This window comes from Pelmatolapia mariae, linkage group LG14 (genome assembly GCF_036321145.2).
Source record: "Pelmatolapia mariae isolate MD_Pm_ZW linkage group LG14, Pm_UMD_F_2, whole genome shotgun sequence".
Taxonomy (NCBI): Eukaryota; Metazoa; Chordata; class Actinopteri; order Cichliformes; family Cichlidae; genus Pelmatolapia; species Pelmatolapia mariae.
This window is the reverse complement of record NC_086239.1, coordinates 12,160,292-12,181,831: the sequence shown is the minus strand read 5'-3', so window position 1 is coordinate 12,181,831 and position 21,540 is coordinate 12,160,292. Positions and strand designations below refer to the sequence as shown.

Sequence of the window (21,540 nt, the reverse complement as noted above, 5' to 3'; positions counted from 1 at the left end):
TCATACGACTGAAGATTGGGGGCGGACACCCTTCAATAAATAAAATCACTTCCTCTGTAACACGCGAGCTCCTGTCACTCTGCGTCTCTTTTTTAGTGCTGAGTCGATTTCAGAGTTGCCATGCCAACAGATTGAGGGGATTCCTAATCCCGATCTAGGCCAGTGAGCGCGCACATACGCTTCACATATGCAAACGTTGGACGCGGCGCGTGCAGGCTGCGTGACGTGGTGTTTCTCCCGTTCTAATCACGGCACATCGGTTTTGTGTGCACGTCTCACGGCAGATTGTGTGAATGGGAGCAGAGCAACCAGTTGATTGGGTTGGTGATTCTTTAAACCCCTTTCAGCATCACTCCAACCATGCAAACCTGCAGGCGACATCAGCCGCCAACCCGAAGCGAGTTCAGCACCACGAGTAAAACAGACACACAAACACAGAGAAAAAAAATACTCGGATCACCAGTGAAATTTGAAAACCTCTGTAGGAATCTGTATTTAATCTTGAATTTCTACATACATTCATCCATCTCTGGAACAGAGGATCAGACAGTACGTGTGAGTGTTGAATGCGCGCGTGAGTGTGTGCGTGTATGTAAGATAGACGTGGATGCAGGTTGGGGTGGGTTTTCCAGCTGCCTTCTGCACACCTGCATATTTATCATGTGCTTACAAAATGTGATGGAGGCACATAACATTGGACCGAAAGACGATGATAGGGGGGAGAGGGTGCACACATGTGAAGGCATTAGTGTAGCATAAATGTGTAATCTTGCGCTGAAGTGTGTGACTGGTGGCTAAAAGAGGGCAGTTTAATTCTAATAATTCAGTCATATTTTGAATGACAGCAGAAGGTGCACTGTCAGGTTAGTCTGTAAACATTCTGACATGAAATCTTACTGAAAACATATTCAGCTGCAATGACCTGCATAGGTCCCAATTAGAAAACCGACTAGGCTAAAAGTTCTCGAAATTTAGTTTGAGTGAAGCTGTTGTATGTTGTGAGTTTGTGTTCTCACATTGCGCATGTTAACATGTGACTGTCCATCTGCATGAATGCTTACCTATATGTGCCTACTGATATGCCTGCATATGCACTATGCATGTACAATATTGATACAAGTACGTGTATGTAAGCGTGTATGTTTACACATACTTACAAATAGAACCACATACACATACATGTCATGATGCATGTTACAGGCATTTCTGCATCCCTGCTTGAACGTATGAGTGTGTGTGCTGCTTGTGAATGTGTGTGTGTCAGTCGCTGTCTTCTCTTTCATGGGCCTCAGCCAGGGAGCTCTCATCAATATTCTCCAGGCTCTCTGCCCGCTGGATGCTGAGCTCAGAGAGCGGGATGCTGGGCAATGTAGTCTGTTCTGGGTAAAGCCACGGCTTGAAGGCAGGGTTATGTCTCTGCTTCCACTCTGGATACTTCACACAGGCTTTGCAGATCTTCTTCATGGCCTGGAAAGAACAAACAACAACAAACAACAAAAGAAACAACAACAACATGTGATTTATGAGAAATGATGGCAGTGACAGAAAGAAATTATTTCCAGCAGAAAGCTTGGCCGACACGTATGCTTGATCAATATTCTATAAGGAAGAACAGGCTGAACTCAACAGAGATGAAAAATCCAGAGGACAGAAATAGCACCCATACAAAAATAGAGATGAAGATGGATGAGTGACAGGATAAAGGGAGACAGAAGGGAAGCTGTGAGAGATGGAGGAATCTATAGAGATAAAACATGGGCAAGGATAAAAAGAGGGAGGCGATCTTGTTCAGAGCCACAAGAACAGAGAATTTCTTTTTTCCAAATATCAGAACCAAACAAGGGAGCCTCACACATGTCTGATAGTACTTAATGCCAGAAACAACATGCCTGTATGCTTTTTTTAAGGGTAAAGAGCAACGCGTCTCATACAAAAACAATGGTCCGGCAAGTTACAGCAGCACTCAGTGCATGGCAAGACAATCATCTAGAATATATCTGGATATCTTTGTAGCTGCAGAGACCAAAAAAATTAAAAGCTAAAAAGGCAAAAAGAAGCAATTGTGTATTTATTCAATGCACATCACTCAGCAATTTTTCTTTTAACTATTAGATAATCCTATGATTCGCATATATCTTCTTCACTGCAACCACTCTCGCTTAAGAGCAGCCGCATGTTTTAATAAAAATATGTCTACCAAAAAGGAAAGCAATACTATATACTGTAAGGCCTGCAGTATTTTGACAATGAATTGATTTTGCCTCTGTGCACCATCTCGGTGGATTTCAAATCAAAAATGATGAATCGGATCTGCACTTCAGCAGTATCTGAAAAAAGTGCCGACTTTCAGACTTTCAGCTTTAATTCAAGGTTAGCAAAAGTATTGCATTAACTGTTTCCTTTACTGCCACCACATTCAGCTGCTGCTTGTTGCCACTGAAGAATATCCCACTTCTGTTCTGTACACTTCACAATCCATGCTACTGCTTCTGTCAGCAGTCAAGCACGCCCATGCCATAGCACTACCTCCAACATGTTTAACAGTTAATGTAATATCATTGCCTGTTTCTCTCCTCTGTACTTTTCTATTCTGTCTGAATAATTTTTTTTCCAGAGCTGTTCAGGCTCATTTTGATGTTTTCAGTCTAATCTGACCTTCTTGTTCTTGAGTGTTATCCTTGACTTGGTTAGACGTTATGAAGCTGTTTTTATTAACCATGGAAATAATTCTGTCCTCATGCACTTTAGTTGCCTTCTGTTATAGTTTTTCAGGTCTTTTGGTGTTGCTAAGCTGCTCAGTGCATTCCTTCTTTTTAAGAATGAACCAGATTGTTGATTCAGTCACTCTCTGATTGGTTTATTTTCTTTGTTCAGCCTAATGATGATCCCTCTCTCACTGGCACTGTTATCTCTTTGGACTTTATTTTGAGAGCCTCAGTGTATAGCAACCAGCCAACACTTGGAAATAAATAGAGGTCTTCATTTGCTTAATTTGTCATGGAATAATGAGAGAACAGCCCTCAACTGATCGAAAATCTGCTCTTCAGTCAATTGTCTGATTATTTTTGAGCCTATGAAAATTGAATCCTATATATGAAATCAATTTTTAAAAAACTGCACTTCAATCATGTCTTGATTGTTGGATTTAAAAGCCCCCATGTTGGTGTATCAAAGGAAAATTGCAAAAAAAAAAAAAAGTGTCACTGTCCAAATCCCATATTGATATTCGGACCCTCTCTTAATATGAATAATTAGATACATATTTTTTAAAAGCTTTGATAAAATGCAGACTATTGATTAAAGTCACAATGTGAAATGCTTTTTTTGAGATATGAATGGAAAGCAAATCTCTAAAAACTCTAAAATGCCTAATGTTTTTATTCACAGTCTTCACTAGATGCCTTCTTTCCCTGATATCATCTCTAAGGAATCCTCCATCACAGCATGCTCTCTAGAGAATCATTGCCCTATTTTAATAAACATATAGAGCAGACGCCCTCAGACAAGCAGTAAACTATAAGGTCTGCGTATTTTCTCATGGTGACCAGCACTGTGCTGAGTGGAAGTGCGGATTATCACACAGTCAAACACACTCACAGGATCTTTGTTAATCTGCACATATTACTTACGCATGGAGCAAGGAAGTGGGAAGACTTGTTGACAACCCACTTGGGTAGCGAACCTGTAAAGAGAGTTGGGGTGAGCAAAGTATCATGGGTAAAAGTTGGAGTGTGACAGAGAGTCTGTTTTATTTCACATTACCAGGATCAAAGCAAGGCTTAGTAACTTAGTAACTACTCACTGCGCCCGTATGGCTCTCTCTCATACATGCACACAAACACACACACATACACACACACACAGGCATTAGCAATGGATAATTAAAAAGAGTTACACAATCGGCACTTGCTTGTATGTGATCAGCAGTTTGAAAGTGAAGTAAATAGAGAATAAGAGGAGAACATTAAATGCTAGACAAAAAAGTAGAGTGAAGAGTAGTGAGTGAGAGAGCACGCGAGAGAGGTGAGATAGACTGTCCTTCATATGGTTGCTATGGTGACACATTTTGACATAAAGGCAGGGCAATGAATAATTCATAGAACAGAGTTAAATACCTAGGTGAGTGTTTTGCTCTTCCTGTGTGTGCTCTGTTTGATTTTGTCCTTGTGTGCTGAATACTTTTCTGTGTGTGTGTGTGTGTGTGTGTGTGTGTGTGTGTGTGTGTGTGTGTGTGTGTGTGTGTGTGTGTGTGTGACTGTGAGTGATAGTTACCTCGTGGATCCACCTGGGCCATGTAAGTGAGGGTACAGTTATTAGGTCCCTGGCTCTGGATCATGTAGCCAGTCTGAATGGAAACTGCACGTACCATGTCTTTTTTAGGTGGGTATTTCTGTGGAAACAGCACAGAGAGGCCACAGCGTAAACAAACAGGACGAGGACCCCACTAGATTCTTTTTCACAAGGTGAATGAAAGACTGAGAAAAAAAAAGCACCAAACTTCTGCATCAACATAAATGTCTTTGACACGCTCCTTTAAAAGTAAACCCGCATCAGCGAATGCAAGCAGAAATCCAGTATCTGCTTCATGTATACAAACTTGCTCTTTGTGAGATGTGTATAAGGCAGAGTAGACATTCAAGAGTTTCGTGCTTTTAAACTGCCAGTCAAACTGATTTTCAGCTTCATAGTCAGACTTCTGATGCAAATCCAGTCCACACCACTCTGTAAATTAAAAAAGCAAAGCTGCATGCAGCCCACTATTTCCCTTTTAGCTCCTTAGACTCTAACAGTATATCCAAGGTTATTATTAATGATTAGGGAGTCCACTACTGGTTAGTCTGCACTAATTAGGAGAGGGACACTGCAGAGCACTCAAGAAGAACAGACAGCAGCAGTCAGCTAAGACATCTGCTTTATCTTTTCTCTGCTATTTGACTCATATTTTTGGCTTCTACACTTAACAAAATCTCTGCAATGTGAACTTTTGTAAATCATCTGCAGGTTTCCGGGATACAGAATTCTCATGCTCTGAGCTAATGTAATCTTGTTGATTGTCTGTGAAGGTTCTCAGTCATCCAGGTCATCGTAGTCTAAGGAGCTTGGAAAGAAAAGCGTCTGGACTTCTTCTAATCTTGTTGATTATTTTAGACTTCATTAAATCTGAAACATTAATCATGACTAAGCCATGTGTTCGAAAACACCCAGCACACCAGGAAACTGATCATCCCAGGACTCGAGCACTTGATGAGCAATCAGCTGAACGACAACACGATAATTAAACTTTGGACAGAATTAATCATTTTTAATATATCACTATGTGCACTCGAATATATGCTCACCAGCCACTTTATGTGGTACACTTCTTCAACTCTTCGTTAATACAAATATCAAATCAGCCAATCACATGGCAGCAAATCAGTGCAATTAGTCATGTAGACATAATCAAGACGACCAGCTGAAGTCCAAACTGAGCATCAGAAAGAGAGTACTGATGCCAGACAGGCTGGTCTGAGTATTTCAGATACTGCTGATCTGGTGAGATTTTTACCATACAAAACCATCTCTCAGGTTTACAGAGAATGCTGAGCAAAAATGCCATGTTGACGTCAGAGGTCACAGTAAAGTGGTCAGACTGCTTTGAACTGATCAATCAAATAAGCACTGGGTACAACCAAGGTATACAGAAGAGCGTCTCTAAATGCGCAACACATCAAACCTTAAAGTAGATGGGATACTACTGCAGAAGACCACACCAGGGACTATTCCTTTATGACAGGGCTCTAGAGTGCGACCGATTTGGTTGCACATGAGACATAATTTCTCAATGGTGCGACTACAAAAAAATCCTAGATCCAAGGTGCAACCAGCCTTTCGAGTAGAACAATTGATAACTTTTTCGTTAAGCTAAGGCCTGATCCATCCAAAATTCATAGCCAGTGCTCTGACGGAGCCATCAGCCTCTCAGGTTATGTCTAACACTGGTCCGGAGACGGCATCAGGTAATGAGCCACATACAATCGACTCCGAGCCAGAGCCCACTGAAAGTAAAAGGGGGAAAGTGTATACATTTCGAAGAGAGCGGCTTGACCAGTTTCCCTGGCTAAGATACAGTTAAGCTGACAACATGTTGCATTGCATTTACTGTCGTGCGTGTGGGAAGACTATGGCCGGCAGTACTGCATTTGTGACTGGTGCTAATACGTCTCGAATTGAAATGCTGAAAAAGCACAGTGTATATAGAAAACACATTATATGCAGCAATAAATGCACTGCCCAAGTGTCCCCTCTCCCCACTGTCTTTCAGTGGGAGTGAGGAGAGGGGACTGCCGCTCTGATGACTTGTGTGCAGGCCGCAGCAAACAGGTCATCAGAGGAGGCCAAGATGATGATTAAGTTTAACATCGCCTACAATATTGCCAAAGAAGTTCCGTTCACTAAGTTCAAGTCCGAAAAAATTCTTCACAAGAAAAATGGCTTGAACATAAACCCCACATACAGTAGTGATGTCACATGCGCCCAGTTTATAGGTGTCATCCCAGACACATTGAAAAAAAAAGGTGAAAAAATAAAAAAGGCCAAGTTACAGGAGTTGGTCATCTGAGAGGCACGTGACTGCAATGGAGGATAGTCCACAAGATATCAAGCTGTTCGGATGTTCAGATTTTGAGATGTTCAGTTTGAAGCCTTTGAGGCACTTTTAATTTAGAGTTTTTTTATTCATTTATCTTGAGATGTTTTAAATTTAAATTTCAGCTCAGCTCAGCACTTTAAGCACAAGCACTTTTTCAGTAACTTATGTTTCTTATAGAAATGCGCTCCAAATAAAGAACTTTGTGTTGACAAGATTGTTAGTTAATCCTTTACAAATCAATATTGTCTGCATGGACAGCATTTTTTTTTTTAGTGAACATGTAAAACTGCGGTGTTAAGCGATGTGGTTGAATAATTTGGATGCACCTAACTTTTGTGCTGGTACACCTATGAAAAAAAGTTAGGCGCACCAGTGCGACCATGGCAAAAAGTTAGTCTAGAGCCCTGTATGACCGTACTAATTTTCTTATGGCTGCTTGCAGCAGGATAAAATACAAATACATGTCACAAAGCTCAAATCATGTTAAACAGGTTTCTTGAACATGACAATGAGTTCACTGTACTCAAATGAAGAATTATGGCAGTTCTGCAAGCAAAAGTGGTTCCCCCAGAGTAGCAAAGTGTAACTAATGTAGTGGCCAGTGCGCATATAATTAATCTCTATGCCAATATTCACACGGTAAATCAAATCTGGTTCAATTCAAACTAAATATTATTTGGCCAAAGTGAACTATAAAGCAAAATATTATGTCCTCGTGATGGAGACAGATGACAGGGATCACATGAGTCCTTAATCAGCTGCTGGGCACAATGCCTCTGTTACTTGATAAAACCAAACAAATGAGTCCGTGGATCAGCACTGTTGTGTCTGGATCTGTAACTCCACTGTGGAAAAAAAAGAAAAAATATGGCTCAGCAAACAAAGCAGTCATTAGAAGCCATTAGAAGTTATTAAGCCTTTGCCATTATAAATATTTGCATAGGGTTTTCATGCAAATACATATCGGACTCTATAGCACTCAACACAATGGTACACTTAACAGCAGCGCTAACCATAGTTACATGACAGATGGATTGCAAAAGCAGACCGCTAAAAAGCCTCGGAAATGTATGATTAAAGAACTGAAAATAATTCATGGCTCCTGTTATGATTGGTGAAAAAGCTGAACAGCGATTGTAGGATAAGAAACAGCATAAGTGAACCATGTCCTGCTGATGGATGCGCCAACCCGCCACTCATAAGTTTCCCCTGAAGCCAAACTCCAGGAAGTCGAGCTCTCGAGTTTTTCCAATTATCAAGATTAGCCTTGGCTAACCACACACATAAACAGACACACAATTTGTTGTGTTCAGAAGTTCAAATTGATGCAGGAATGCGGAAGGCGGGGTGGAAGTCAACAGCTCACGGTCATATGAGAGGCCTTATCCTTCTGCAAACACTGTACTGGTGAGCAAAAGTTAGAATGAAAAGCAGAGAGGAGACAAAAGAGTGAAAAAGGACACCAGGGGACAGACAAAAGGAATAAAGACAAAAGACATGGAAACCCATGATACACACAAAAGGCTGACGGACACGAAGACAGTGAGAGCGATATCGCTGAAAGTGTTGAATTGTTGTTTTACTTTGTTTCACCTTCTCAAGGATTTGTTTCTTTTTCTTAGTCTTTTTAAGTTTTCTACACATTTTACAAGCCAGTCAATCAGATAAACCAGAAAACAAGTGGCAGGTTAATGAATGCAGGACACAACTAGCAACAGGTGATGAGTACAAACAGATATAAAGCCAACCGAAAAGCTGAGGTTTCAGGCCAAACTGAAAGTTACTCACATCCTCTTAGTGTGCTCGAATCAACTGATTGTTTTTACAGCTTTATAGTATCTAGATTATTCAAGTTCTTGAAAAGGCATGCTCGGAAGCTGAGCTTAAAACACAATATGTTCTTCTATCATCTATCATTGTTTCAGGTGAAAGCATCAGGGGCAGACAATATGATAGAGCATGGTCTTTGGAAAGGTGCTAAGTTAAACTGTTGCTGTGTAAGTAAAGAGAGCAATAGAGCGTGTGGTAGGGGAAGCACTTCTGGAGACTGGATCGCGTTCCTGTTTTCTGAGCTGAGCAACTTCTAGCAACATGGCACTGGGTTGTATTTTATGAAGTCTGCAAGTAGACAGAAAGGCTTTTAGGAAAGTAGGTGTCATGTTTTTTGTTTTTTGGAAAACAAAAAATGAAATACACCGGTTGTTGCAGGTACTTGTTCATGTGAAAATCAGCAGGAGGTGCGTGTTATCAACCGTGCCTCCTGCAGTCAGTTGTTGCAGTCAGATTATTTTGTGCCATAAATTAAGCCTCCATTTTCCCGGGTAGATTTCATACTCAGTGGCAGACAAAGCTACGCTGTGAAAGTGCAGCTCATAAGGAACCAATTTAAATGCAGAAAACTTGTCTATTGCTACTTTAAATCACCTGTACACAGACAGAGCGGTGAAATGTTCCCTTAGAAAAAAAAAACGGGGCCTGTTCAACTTGCTAAAGAGGACCACTTCATTTCAGCTTGCCAATATACAGTACTGTGCAAAAGCCTCAAGCCACTCCTCATTTCTGAAGTTCTTTCAGAGGTTTTTTTTGGCTGTTTTTTCACTCATTATCAATTCAATCCTTGTACCCGACCATTTTTGGAGGAATGTTTCTTTTTGTTGTTGTTTATTGAGCCACTTAACACTGGCCTATAAATCACTCAAGCATAAAAGAGGCACCTAACTCAAGGGGTGACCCTGTATTGTGTCTACTCATAACAAGAAGAAACTTTTAAAAAAGAAGAGCTTTGAACTTCCTTAAAGAAAGCCTGAGGAACTATTCCTCAGAGCTGCTTAAAGAAATTGAAAGAAAGCTTGCATACAACAGTTCAGGCTGTGTGGAAGAATTAAAGCGGTTCTAAATATTGATATTCACGCTCATTAGAATGGTACAAACTCTGCTTTTGCCTTATACACTTTATTTCCATTCATATTTGCGCACGTTTCAGTAAATCATTGCAGCTTTTTCCAATTTTCTTAGCAAAATATTAAGAAATGCGAGATGACTCAAGACTTTTGCACAGCACTATTCACCCAGTTCATACTGAGATATGTTCCCATTAGCATTCCTGCACTCCTTCGACCACACATTAAGGTTATATGACATAAATGTCGCCACGTACGGCATTTGCTTGCGTACTTTTATCTTTACTTACGGCATGTTTGATAGAGTAGTTCATGATGATGTAATCTTTTCCTATCGGCAGCCAGGAGCGGAGCGTGATGACGTCACGGTTCCGAAGTGGCTTTGGGCACTTCCCTGTTAACAAACAAGAGAAGTCAGGTGAACAAAACATCACAGAACAATCTGTACCTGAAGGCAATTTACATGCGTTTACACGCGAGTGTGCAACATACATGAGTAGTAACCAACATCCGCATTGACCGTAAGCTTCCCAATATCGAAGGTCTCAATGACATTTGTGTCCCACTTCTTTCTGTATTCAATGTCATGGAGAACGTCATACATGGTCTCAGCTGACACATCCTTGCACACCATCCGACACTGAGAGAGGAAGAAGAACAGCAAGAGAAACAGAGGCTTAAATTTTAGGCAACAAAGGCAAATCCACAATGATATTACAGATTTGAGTCACACACAAAGTTCCACACAGCTTATTCAAACTGTATTTAAAATGCATAACTCTATGGCATCAGTATTGCACTTCTTTGAATTCATCGCTCTGGGTCTAATGCAAACTATGAGGTAGGAAAATCCATTAGAGTTTAATGAAGCTGCTCAGCATAAATTCAAAGTGAAGTAGTATACCACTGTTGAGGAGAGCTCAGGCCTAGTGATGCCAAGAAAGGTAAGTGAGACACAAAAACAAAGGCCAGTGAACACATCACAGACTCAAATACCTGGAAATTAAACATATGTACACACTCACTGCACCCATGTGGACCCACACATGAAAGAAACACAAATGGCAACTGATGTGTAAATGATTAGACATCAGATGGTTGGAGAGCGTCAGTATCGGAGAGCAGAAATGGGGACTGTGTGTGTGTGTGTGTGTGTGTGTGTGTGTGTGGCAGAGAGACAATCAGTACAGACAGGCCACTGACCATAGATGAGTCATTACCGAGACCCAAGCTCTTAAATGGAAAACACATTCACCACAAGACAGAGATGGAGAAACTTATGTCAAAGTGTTTTTGTTTTTTTTTAAAGAGTGCAGCAGTAGCAAGAGCTCTGAATGCCACCTTTTTTTAAACCTTTTTGTGGTTCTGTCTAAAACAAACGACGTGTGAAGTCTCTTCTGCACTAGAGCACCAGCTTTTAGATTTAAACAACCTCATATCAGTTGTGCTGTGTACATGAGATATACTCAGCAGCAGCCATTAGACCAGAATAGAAGTGTAAAACTTACTGCGTGGCCACGTTATGCTACAGAAAGATCATCTGCAGGTGGAGCTGCTTTTTCCTGACGGTTTCTCTCGTTTTCTGTTGTAAGTTTAACATTTTGCATATTTCTTTCAGACGTTTCATGTTGACATCTAAGACTGACTTACAATTACTAGGAAGTTTTCATTGCACTTAAAGCAACATAACACATTGCTGTCACCTCGAGGAGGCTGCTGGTGGCTAGTGGAGTCTGTTTGCTTCTTTGCTTCACTTCATGTCTACCCCAGAGGGGAGACACACAGTGAGTTAATGAGCAGGAAAACAGCAGTAGAGAGTCTAGCTAAAATGAAACAACTGCACATAAATGCACGGCTTCAGCTCAGGATGTAGAGTTGGTCATCTACTAATCAGAACGTCAGTAGTTTAATCCCCAGCTTCTCTAGTTTGCATGCCCGAGTATCCCCGGGCAAGATACTGACCGACGAGTTGTCTCCAATGCGTCCATTGTGTGTGACTGATTAAAAGCACTTAGGTATTGAAAACGGTGCTTGTATGACTGGGTTTGTAGTACGAATGTGTTTTGAGAGTTATATATATAAGTACCAGTCCACAAACCTATTAAATAATATATTGTGGTGACGCATTGGTTCAATGTGTTCTTTTGTCTGAAACAAAGAACATTGTTCCTCTGTGAGAAAGAAGGTCATAGGTTAAAATCCACAGGATAACATGCAAACTCCACACAAGAGTTTATATGTTCTTCCCGTGTCTGTGTGGGGTGTCAGTTTCTATGTGTTAGCCCTGCAACAGACTGGCAACCTGTTCAAGTTTTGGGATAGGCTCTAATCCCACTCTGACCCTCAGTTAGATAAGCAAAAGATAATGGATGGATGGATGGATGGATGGATGGATGGATGGATGGATGGAGCCTCGTACAAGTTATAGGCAAAAAAAAACTAGGAGTGGTGCTTCCATTAATACCACAGCCGGTTGATTGTTTGCATAGCATGTCACAGCTTATTAATGAAACCATAGAGACTCCTGGCTATGTTTGGCATAGACGGCAATACACCCCAGTTAAGCCCTTGAGTAACAGTGTTGCCAAAGTTACAATTGCCAGGAGAAATTAGTCTCAATAATAACAAGGTGAAAGACAAGTGGTAGAGGCATGTAGAGTTATAAAGCATAAGAGACACAAAGGCAATGAGGGAAAAAAAAACCCAGCACTTGATCGAAAGCAAATTAGAAAGAAATGGACCAAGGGAAGTTGTCTGCCCCAGATAAATTTTAACTCCTGTTATAAATCAGTCCAGACAGTTAAAAGCTCCGCCTAGCCTATCTTCCATCACTGCTTCCCTTCAGGCTTCATTTAGGAAAATTATCATAGACTGTATCCCACATTTGTCTGTAAACCTGTTTTAAACTCAAGGTCTCCTCTTAGTCTTTAATAATAACTATTTGAAATTCAAAATGGTCCGCATTGGTCTGATACATGGACAAGTCACCAGGGCCAACAAAGAAAAACAGACATTCATACATAAAGCCAGGCTAGAATCACTAATTAACCAAACATGCATGCATTTGGACTGTGGGGGGAAGCCATAGTACTCCGAGAGAAACTACACTGGCACAGGAATAACATTCAAACGCCACACAGAAACCCAGAGCGTCTTTACTGAGAGGCAATAATGCTTATTGCTCTGTTGGAAGCATCATGAGAATATCTTTTAATTACATGTGCACACAACCTGGCAGGTGTATATCATTAGAGTTTTTCCATCAACTAAAATATTGGTGAGTTGCAATTTTTACTCCTAGAGGACAAGTCAGGGAATTAAGACACACTTTTGGAAAGTTACCATCAAATACTCACCCGAACATATAACAATATCATGTTGGGAGTTCTACTGAAGATGAAATGATACATGACATGGAAAGAAAAAAAAAAAAAACAGGTTGGAGCATAAAAATGAGGACACCAAACGTTTTCAGACAAGATCTCAAAAATCATTAATTGTCCTGAGACCAGACATCACTGCCTTCCCAGTGTCTTATTTTGGCACGCAACCCACTTGTTCGAAAGTGTTTGTTTACCAACTCCAGATTGGAGCCTGTATAGCTTTATATTTCATATTTCTGTATAGTTTTCATATTTATATCCTGTTCATAGCCTGTACATAGTTTGTACACTCACTACAGCCTGTATATACTTATAGTTATAGCATATTCATAACATACCTTCATACCGTGTACATTGCAACATACCTATAATAGACCCATATTTTGTACCCTCATACCTATAACAGACCCATTTCTGTAATATATCTATATATCTATATTATTGCTAATATATATTTTGTAATATATCTATATTGTGGCTAAAGCACTTTCTGGATGGATGCAAACTGCATTTCGTTGCCTTGTACTTGTGACATGTGCAATGACAATAAAGTTGAATTCTATTCTAATTCTATTCTATCAGCTTTAGTTGTAGCTCTCACACAGGAACACAGTCTCACATGTCTCCACAACAGTCCCACTGTGCAACAAAGGAAACTGGAAATGCTAAATTGTAATGACATTCCCAGAAACAGAACCCTCGGTGAGATCGAGGAAATGCAGGCTGAGTGCAGAGAGCAGGTCAATACAGACTGAAAGCTGATAAAACAGACAAAAAATGGGAATGTGATGCAAGCACATTAGTGTTACCTATTGTAACCTTATCGTTAGCCTAATCAAGAAAGAAGTGATTTCATACTTCACATAAGTAGCAGATTGCTAGGCCACTTAAGCAACAAAAGGCAAGCAAAGTTCAGCAGAAGTGAGCAAAAATGTGCACCTAGCTGTGTTTCGCAAAGAGCACAAAAAGAGCTCTTCAGCTAAAGTAGTGGGTGTGTCACTGGACTTGGACAGGTAGATCCCAACCAATTTATAGGTCGATATTTGCTATCAGTATCGGTATTTATCCACTGGTTTGTCCACTAGAGGGCACTCTGCAACTTCCTTGTTGGATCAACTAGAGCAGGGGTCTCAAACTCCAGTCTTCCAGGGCCGCTGTCCTGAAACTTTTCCATGTGTCCCTGTTACAACTCAAAAGAACAAAATTAGTAGGTCATTAGCAAGAGTACAGAACTTGACTGCATGCTGAAGTGGCAACCCCTAACCCTACGCTAGCAAATCTAAATAAATGTAAGTGTTTGGAAAAATGTGCTTCTAAAAGTACTTTTATTGCACCATTTTCATTCACTCATGAGCTGCTGTAACATGAATTAAATGGCTGAATTGCCACCTCAGCATGCAGTCAAGTTCTATAGAGTATTGCTAATGACCTACTAACTGTATTCAGGTGTGTTACAACAGGGACACATGGAAAAGTTTCAGGACAGCGGCCCTCGAGGACTGGAGTTTGAGACCCCTGAACTAGAGGGTAAAAAAAGTAAAAATAAATAACTACAAACATTTTGTGTGTCAAAAAACAAGCTCTGACATTAAAATCCTGCTTATAACCATAGCAATAATCTTCTATATATCACAGCATGACACTCTGAAAGATAATGTCCTATTTATGGTGTATAGCTGTACGGACCATTTTTATTTTAAATGCATTAAATCAACTCGTGAGTGAGAATTTTTACACTGCATCACTACTCACAAGGATATAAACTAATTTTCCAAGAGGGAAGTCTGTCACATTACAAGGGACATCTTAATGTCTGTAAACGTAATTAGCGACTGTAAAGTCATCTGTTATCGCTGTCTGAAAGACAATAGTTAAAACCCTTATGAGTATTCTGTTGTTGTATTAAAGATTAGTGAGATAGATTATGTAGGCACAATGCAATTCTGATTTATTTTAACAGTGTAGTCAAGGAGGCATTACACATTTATTACCAAAATAAAAACTAGATAAAAGACAAACGCCTCTTTTCCACCAATTTGGTGCTGAAACCAAATCTAGATCCAGTTTCATGCATTTCCACTGAAAAGGTAGTGGCACTTTTACAGAAAAATTCACAGATCCAGTTCAGAGATTCTTCAATGATTTTCTTCCAGGGAATATTAGAACAGTTTTGGTTCGTAAACCAATTGAAATGTGGGTTGGGTCTCAAATGGCACCAACACCCAACAAGCTCCGCATCACCACTGGAACCACGTTGCTGAAAAAGCGGTAACAGAGTAAAAAAAAGGAGAGAATACAATATGATGGGATTTTTCAGAATAATGCTTCTGCACTAGAACTGTGATGGGTGGACTCCAAAAGTGTGTGTAAAGAGATTAGCAAAGTCTGTGTAGGTCACAAAAGACCAGAGAGAACAACGGATGTCTTGTGTCCACAGGCAAAGTGAAACAGGAGTAGCAGGAAGAAGGAAAAACAAAATGAAAAGCCAAAGGGGGAAAGCTGCAGGGAGCAAGACATTCAGCACAGAATGAAGACATACAGCCAGCTACGTACACGTGTGTGTAATTCTATTACAAACTAATTCAGTAAACTCGATAGATGAAGCAAAGAGGGCAGGATAGAGGGGGTGAAACAGAGTTCAGAAAGATAAAATAGAGATGGCGGAGACAAGCAGGCATAGGTGGACAAACAATAGGTGTGTGTAGACGGCAGTCTTTTCAATATGTTTGTCCACAGGGTCCCCTCTCTGCCTACTCATAACACCCAGTGACCTGCGATCCCTGCACATCCAGCCCACTCCCTCCACTTTTCATTCTCTCCCTTATTCCCTGTCCCACCCACTCTTCTTCTCTTCTTGCCACCCTCTCCCTCTCCTCTTCCAATCTGTCATCTCCCATCATTTGTTCCTCCGGGTGCTGATACATGAAAGTAAATTTGAAAAAAAAAAAAGAAGAAGAAAAACAGAAGGGGAGTGACTCAGAGCTGGGCTTCCCTCTTCATCAGCATGAGAGAAGGCAAACCCTGGGAGTATGTTTGCGTGTCTCTGTGAGTGTGTGTTGATGTGGGCAGGAGGATGGCCCATTCACAGCAAATAAAAACTACCCACATTTTAATGCACACACACTGAGTGTTGTATGTGAAGTCGTGTGCTGATCGATGATATTAAATTGCTGGTTAGAATGAGCACAGGCATGACTGAACTGTGAGGTGATCACTGATTAATATGGTAGGGGCAATCATGACGATGATGATGAGGCTAATGATAATCGGGGCAATAATGATGATGATGATTGCCAGCCTGTTCCCCTTCTCTCACTCAAATGGACATATATCTATCTTTGTTGCTTTTTAAAGCTATGCACAAGACAGGTAGAGTGGTTACATTAGAGATGCACGCCTTTATTCCGTCTATAAACAGAACAGCTGTAAGTACCACACTGACTCACAACTACATTTGTAATGACATAATTGTATATACAGTACATTTGCAGGGTGGAAGATTGGGTATGTGAGAGTGAAACAAAAGGGGAGATGGGACAGTGGTGCACAATGCAAAACCCCCAGCTTTTGTCATATTTACATAAAGATAAAGTGCCAACTACAGATAGAAGCCCCACCCAAACTTCAAACATGCGTGCGTGCACTTTCCACTTCTCGCTGTTTGCAGTCTGCAACTGTCAAGATAAAACACACCTGCCTGATGTCAGGGAGAAACGCCTGAATAAGCAGATCCCTACCCTCTGCACACAGGATATACCCTGAGGAATTACGCAGGAGAATGAGGCGGCTTTATAGGCTCTTGATTGGCCTGTACACTACACACACACAAACACAAACACAAAGAAGCTTGCTAATAGGTAAGAAGATGGATAGAGGGGGCTGGGAAAAGCCCTGTGCTTTTGCAGCTCCTGCACATGTTGATAACACCTCTATGTACACACGCACATATGCACACAAGCTAACAAGACTTTATTTAACAAAGTAAACACCGGGTGGCTCGCTGACTCTCTTCAGACCTGGATACAATAGCAGGACACACACACATATAAAGCGGAGGATGGGTTTCATTTGTATCTTTCTATATGTAGTCAGTTCTGGTCAGATTAGTAAGCTGGAAGGGTTAAAAAGTGGAAAGGACCTTCCTGAGATTTCGGGCCGTGAGGCCAAACATTTCTGTGTGTGTGTGTGTGAGACAGTGAAAATGCTAAAAGAGGTTTTTAAGCCTGATAAGCACTAAATTAACAGTCAGTCAGGTCTCCTGGCAGCATCTGCAGCTCTAAGATGAAGTAACAGTACGCACTGGCAAAGCTGTGGGCTCCAAGTAAAAGTGTGAATTTTCGATTTCTTTATTTACAGTTTACACTTGGGTGCAGGTCTCAATCAAACTGCTCCCTGCTAGCTTCTACTAAACTTCTACTTTCGAGCTTGAATGTGTGGAAATACAATCATGTGCTGAAGAGAGAACTGGGTGTTTTGCCACAAGTGTGCTGTGAGAACACTGTTTAAATTAATTCCCCCCCCCTTCTCTGATTCCCACAACATAAACAAAGCATTATTAACGACTGCGGTCAGTCATTGTTAGACTCGGGTACACGGCAGATTCTCAGAGGCTACAAGCAGCGCCGCCGTCCTAATAATGCCTCCACGTCAACTCCCAGGACAAACGCTCACACTTGACAAAAACTGCCACGACTGCTGTTTGAGCAGATAACAGAGTTTGCTCACAGTTTCACATGGAGCTCACGTTACCTTACCTAAACAACTAACCAGGAACTACTAGATTTTTCCACCTGGGGCACAGTGTCCTATTAATGTAAACTGATGCTCTTCAGAGGACTGGAGGGCGATTTAGTTAAATGAGAATTACACACACAAAACACACAAAAGGTGATCAGAAAAGAATGTAGTCATTAAACTCCAAGACTGACAATGGCTTTAGAAGCAGCAAGCGCTCACACTGAAGGTAATTATTGAACCGATGGACGAACAAACTGATCAGTCCTGTCTATTTGCCCATGACCTAACCGACTGCTCTCCCACTATTGTCAGCAGCTCTATTTGAGCGTGTGCTTTTGTAAACTTCCATTTGTTTTGAGTGGATGACAAACTGTGTAGTACTCAGCACTCTACATAATATGCTTTTGCACAGTGGCTTGAAAATAGTTTCACTGGCAAAAGGCGACATGTCTCCAGAGAATTAAGCCTGCCTCCTGAGATTTCATCCAGCTCTCACTTCTCTTTAGTGCAGGACTTTTTTTTTTTACTGTGGGCATCAGGCATCAATTCAAATACGCACCATTATCTAAAACAGGATGTGGTTACTACAATGCATTTAAAATAAAAAAAAAAGAAAAAGTTCTTGTCTTTACCTCCAAGCCCTCTACCTAGACTGCTACAGTCATGTTGGGCCATTTATTAAAACTGATTTGCTTACTGGCTTTACAAGGAGCAACACAGAGAGTGCTTTCTCATTTCAAATGTGTTTTTGGGATGTTTGGAGAGCGCAGCTGTAATAAGAGCACGCAGCAGAGAGAAATGCTTAAAGGATGTCAGCAACTTAAATCATATGGGAATTTAGACGGGAGCACTTCCCTGCCAACTGGATTATGCAGCAGGGTTTTATATCGCTCCCCTTCCCCTTTGTCTTTGTACTGTTGCCACATGACCACATCCACACCACTTTCCATTATTTCCCACCAGTACCTGATGCCCAATAGAAGCGCACAAAAAGTTCTATTCATACCTGTATGGTTAAATTGTCTCACCTTAATTTTGTGGATGGACTTCCCCTCCTCCAGAGACTGGGTCCACACAGTGACGACCCCTTTGTTGTAGGTCATATTCCAGCCCTCTTCGTACAGACACTCGGCCTTGAAGCTGGCAAACGCCTGGTCGTCCGGGATTGTCACAGTCTGTCCAGACATGGCTTCTTGTTACCGCGAGGAGTTGATAGGAGAGCGAGTGATGTGGTGGGATGCGTGGTTGTGAGGACTACAGAGGAGACACGGTGAGCTGGGGAAGCCGGGAGTCGAGTTTCCCTCCTCTTCTTCTTCTGTGGGAATAACTTGTCTAATTCAATTTCCTCCTTGCAACAAGCTTTTGTAGCCGGCTGCAGCGCGTCTTGTGATGGTCTGCGCGCGTGCTTGTGTGTTAGTCTGTGTGTGCGCGCTTTCAGGGTCCAATAACCGCAATCCACCCTGCAGAAACTAATGTAGCAGAGGTGCAGGCAGAGAGAACAGGTGAGCTGGAAACAGCTGGGGAGGGGAGGGAAAGGTAAAGAAGTGCGTAAAATGAGATGGGCGGATCAGATCAGAGCTCTGAGCCGCGGTTTAATAAGTTTCTGTCCGCTCCAGCAGCCCTCTCAAACAGCCGCTCTTCAAGCAAACCATATGTTTCTGTGTTTCCGCCTGTCACTCCCCGTTTCTGTCTCTTACCTTCTGCCTCCACCTCCCCTCTCTTGCCCTCTGCGCGTCTCTACGCCTCTCTCTCTCAGTTGTTGTTTTTTAAGGGTTTATAACAAGCTGATTTCCAGAACATCTCCATCGCTGCGTCGCCGCTGTGGCAGGTGGTAAAGGGGATGCGGTGAGAAATATGAGGAAGAGGAGGAGGAGAGGTTGGACGGTGGGAGGAGGAGGAGAGTCGGACTGCACAGGCAGGAGACCAGCCACAGCCACCGTGAAAGCTCCTCCCTTTGTTGCCTTCAGCTGCTGCTCGTAAAGCTCACAGCTCTGCATTGTTTTAACGGGAAGACTACAAAGGCAAGAAAGATATTTACACCTCTGAGTATAAATTACAAACAGATACTTTTCAAATGTTTTTGCATAACGGTTAAGCTGGTCCAGGAAACAAACAAAGCCTAAAACAAAGAAAAACGGCGATCAAAGCCTAAAGCTGATTTGTGACATTTTTCATTAAATAAACTCTGCTTAAATTGAGATTTAGTAACTATAAATGCATTTTATTACTGGTTTTCTGGTATGTCTCATAAGCAGAGCTGCAGACTCAATCAGACCATAGAGGCTATTTTAATCTATAAGTTATCATCTGTAATAAATATGTCATATTCCGTAACACACCAGCTGATTTGGTAAAATGGGGAAACGAAGGAAGACAGAACTCCGTGAACAGCACTTTGTGGAAACTGTATTTGCTTTTTAGCCACATCTGTGTTTGATATCAAATACTAAGCAGACTGTACAGGCTGACCAGGGCGACCAGACCCCAACAAACTAACACAGAGTTTGTGTGGTGCAAAGTGTTCCTTTACAGTCCGGGGTTATCTTGTCAGACATATTATATTTAAATGAAACGTTTCCAAATCAAGTAAATATGAGAATAATAACAGGAAGCTGAATTTTGTTCCCTATATGATTTCATGCATTAGTCTTTATATATATGCCTAACCCTAACCCTTACCCTAAACCTAACCATAACCTAATTGTAACCCTGACACTAAAACCACATTTTGAGCCTCAAAAAGGCCTTCAAACTTGTGAGGACCGGTGAGTGTGTCCTCACAGGTGCCTGTTGGTTCTCACAAGTATAGTAGGATGCAGATTTCGGTCCTCACAAAGATAGCTAGACAGGAACACACACACACACACACACACACACACACACACACACACACACACAGTCACTTCACACCGCATTGAAATGGAAAAAAAAACTATCTACTTCCCACCATGTACATCACCATGTTGACTTGTGACTTTCTGGTAACCTGTAACTTTCAGCATAGCACTGCATAGCACTGGACAGCCGAACAGTCGCTTGACTGAAATATTGCATTAGTTAAAAGCAGCCATGTCCTGCAGAGCCAGTCAAAATGTGGAACATTGTCTCAAGATGTTGGAAAGGACGACAAGGAATAAAAAGGCCAAGTTATTACCTTGTGTTATTACCTCATGAAGGTTGTTTCTCCCTCTTTTTAAAAATTACTACAGTATTTGAATGCAATCAGCGTTATCGCGTCACACTTTTTTGTTTGAAAACTACGGTTCACGAAACAGCGGGAGCGCGCATGGCAGTTTTGGCTGACGTGTTACGTAGCGGGGAATTTTCACCTGACAGCTGTGCACGTTAAAGGGGTCTTTACGAACACTGACTGAAATGACAGGGTTAAACGTCCAATCGTGTTTAGTTTTCAGAGTGTTTTCAGAGGTATACTTACTTTTTTCAGCCTTTATCTCTCTGATTTTCTCTTTCATTCGTCTGCCGTTTTCTTTTGTTACAGGGTGTAAGTCCATTACTGTCCTCTTCCAGTTTGATCTGTGGGTGTTTTGAGATATTTCGAGACAATAAATAACGTTAACCTCAGTTTTTTTTTCTATGTTCTGTTTTCCATCTTTCACTCTGCCTTGCTCTAGATGGCTAAAATCCTTATTTGTAGTCATAGTAAAAAAAATTACCATAAAAACAATCAGTTTCTTAGCAGGTCTTAAAATGAGGTAAATACAACGTCAGATGAACTACATATTACATACATATATCACATGTTATCATGTGTAACACCGATATGATACACCATGTCATTATTTATTTTACAAAGCTACGCCAAAATGCAGTTTACAGTGTGTTGAAAACTAAAAATAAAGTACACCCTTATTGCTTTAATAGGAATTTA

At 41.2% G+C, this 21,540-nt stretch overlaps 1 protein-coding gene across 1 annotated transcript; it reads right to left on the bottom strand.

Moving 5' to 3' along the window:
- Positions 1 to 459: 459 nt before the first annotated feature.
- Positions 460 to 19,590, bottom strand: stard10 (StAR related lipid transfer domain containing 10). The gene is made up of 6 exons (XM_063493241.1): positions 18,680 to 19,590; positions 10,024 to 10,171; positions 9,822 to 9,925; positions 4,273 to 4,390; positions 3,630 to 3,682; positions 460 to 1,467 (listed from the first exon to the last, which is right to left on the bottom strand). The coding sequence occupies exons 1-6, from the start codon at positions 18,836 to 18,838 to the stop codon at positions 1,261 to 1,263; spliced, it is 789 nt and encodes a 262-aa protein (XP_063349311.1). The 5' UTR covers positions 18,839 to 19,590; the 3' UTR covers positions 460 to 1,260.
- Between the last annotated feature and the right edge of the window lie 1,950 nt (positions 19,591 to 21,540).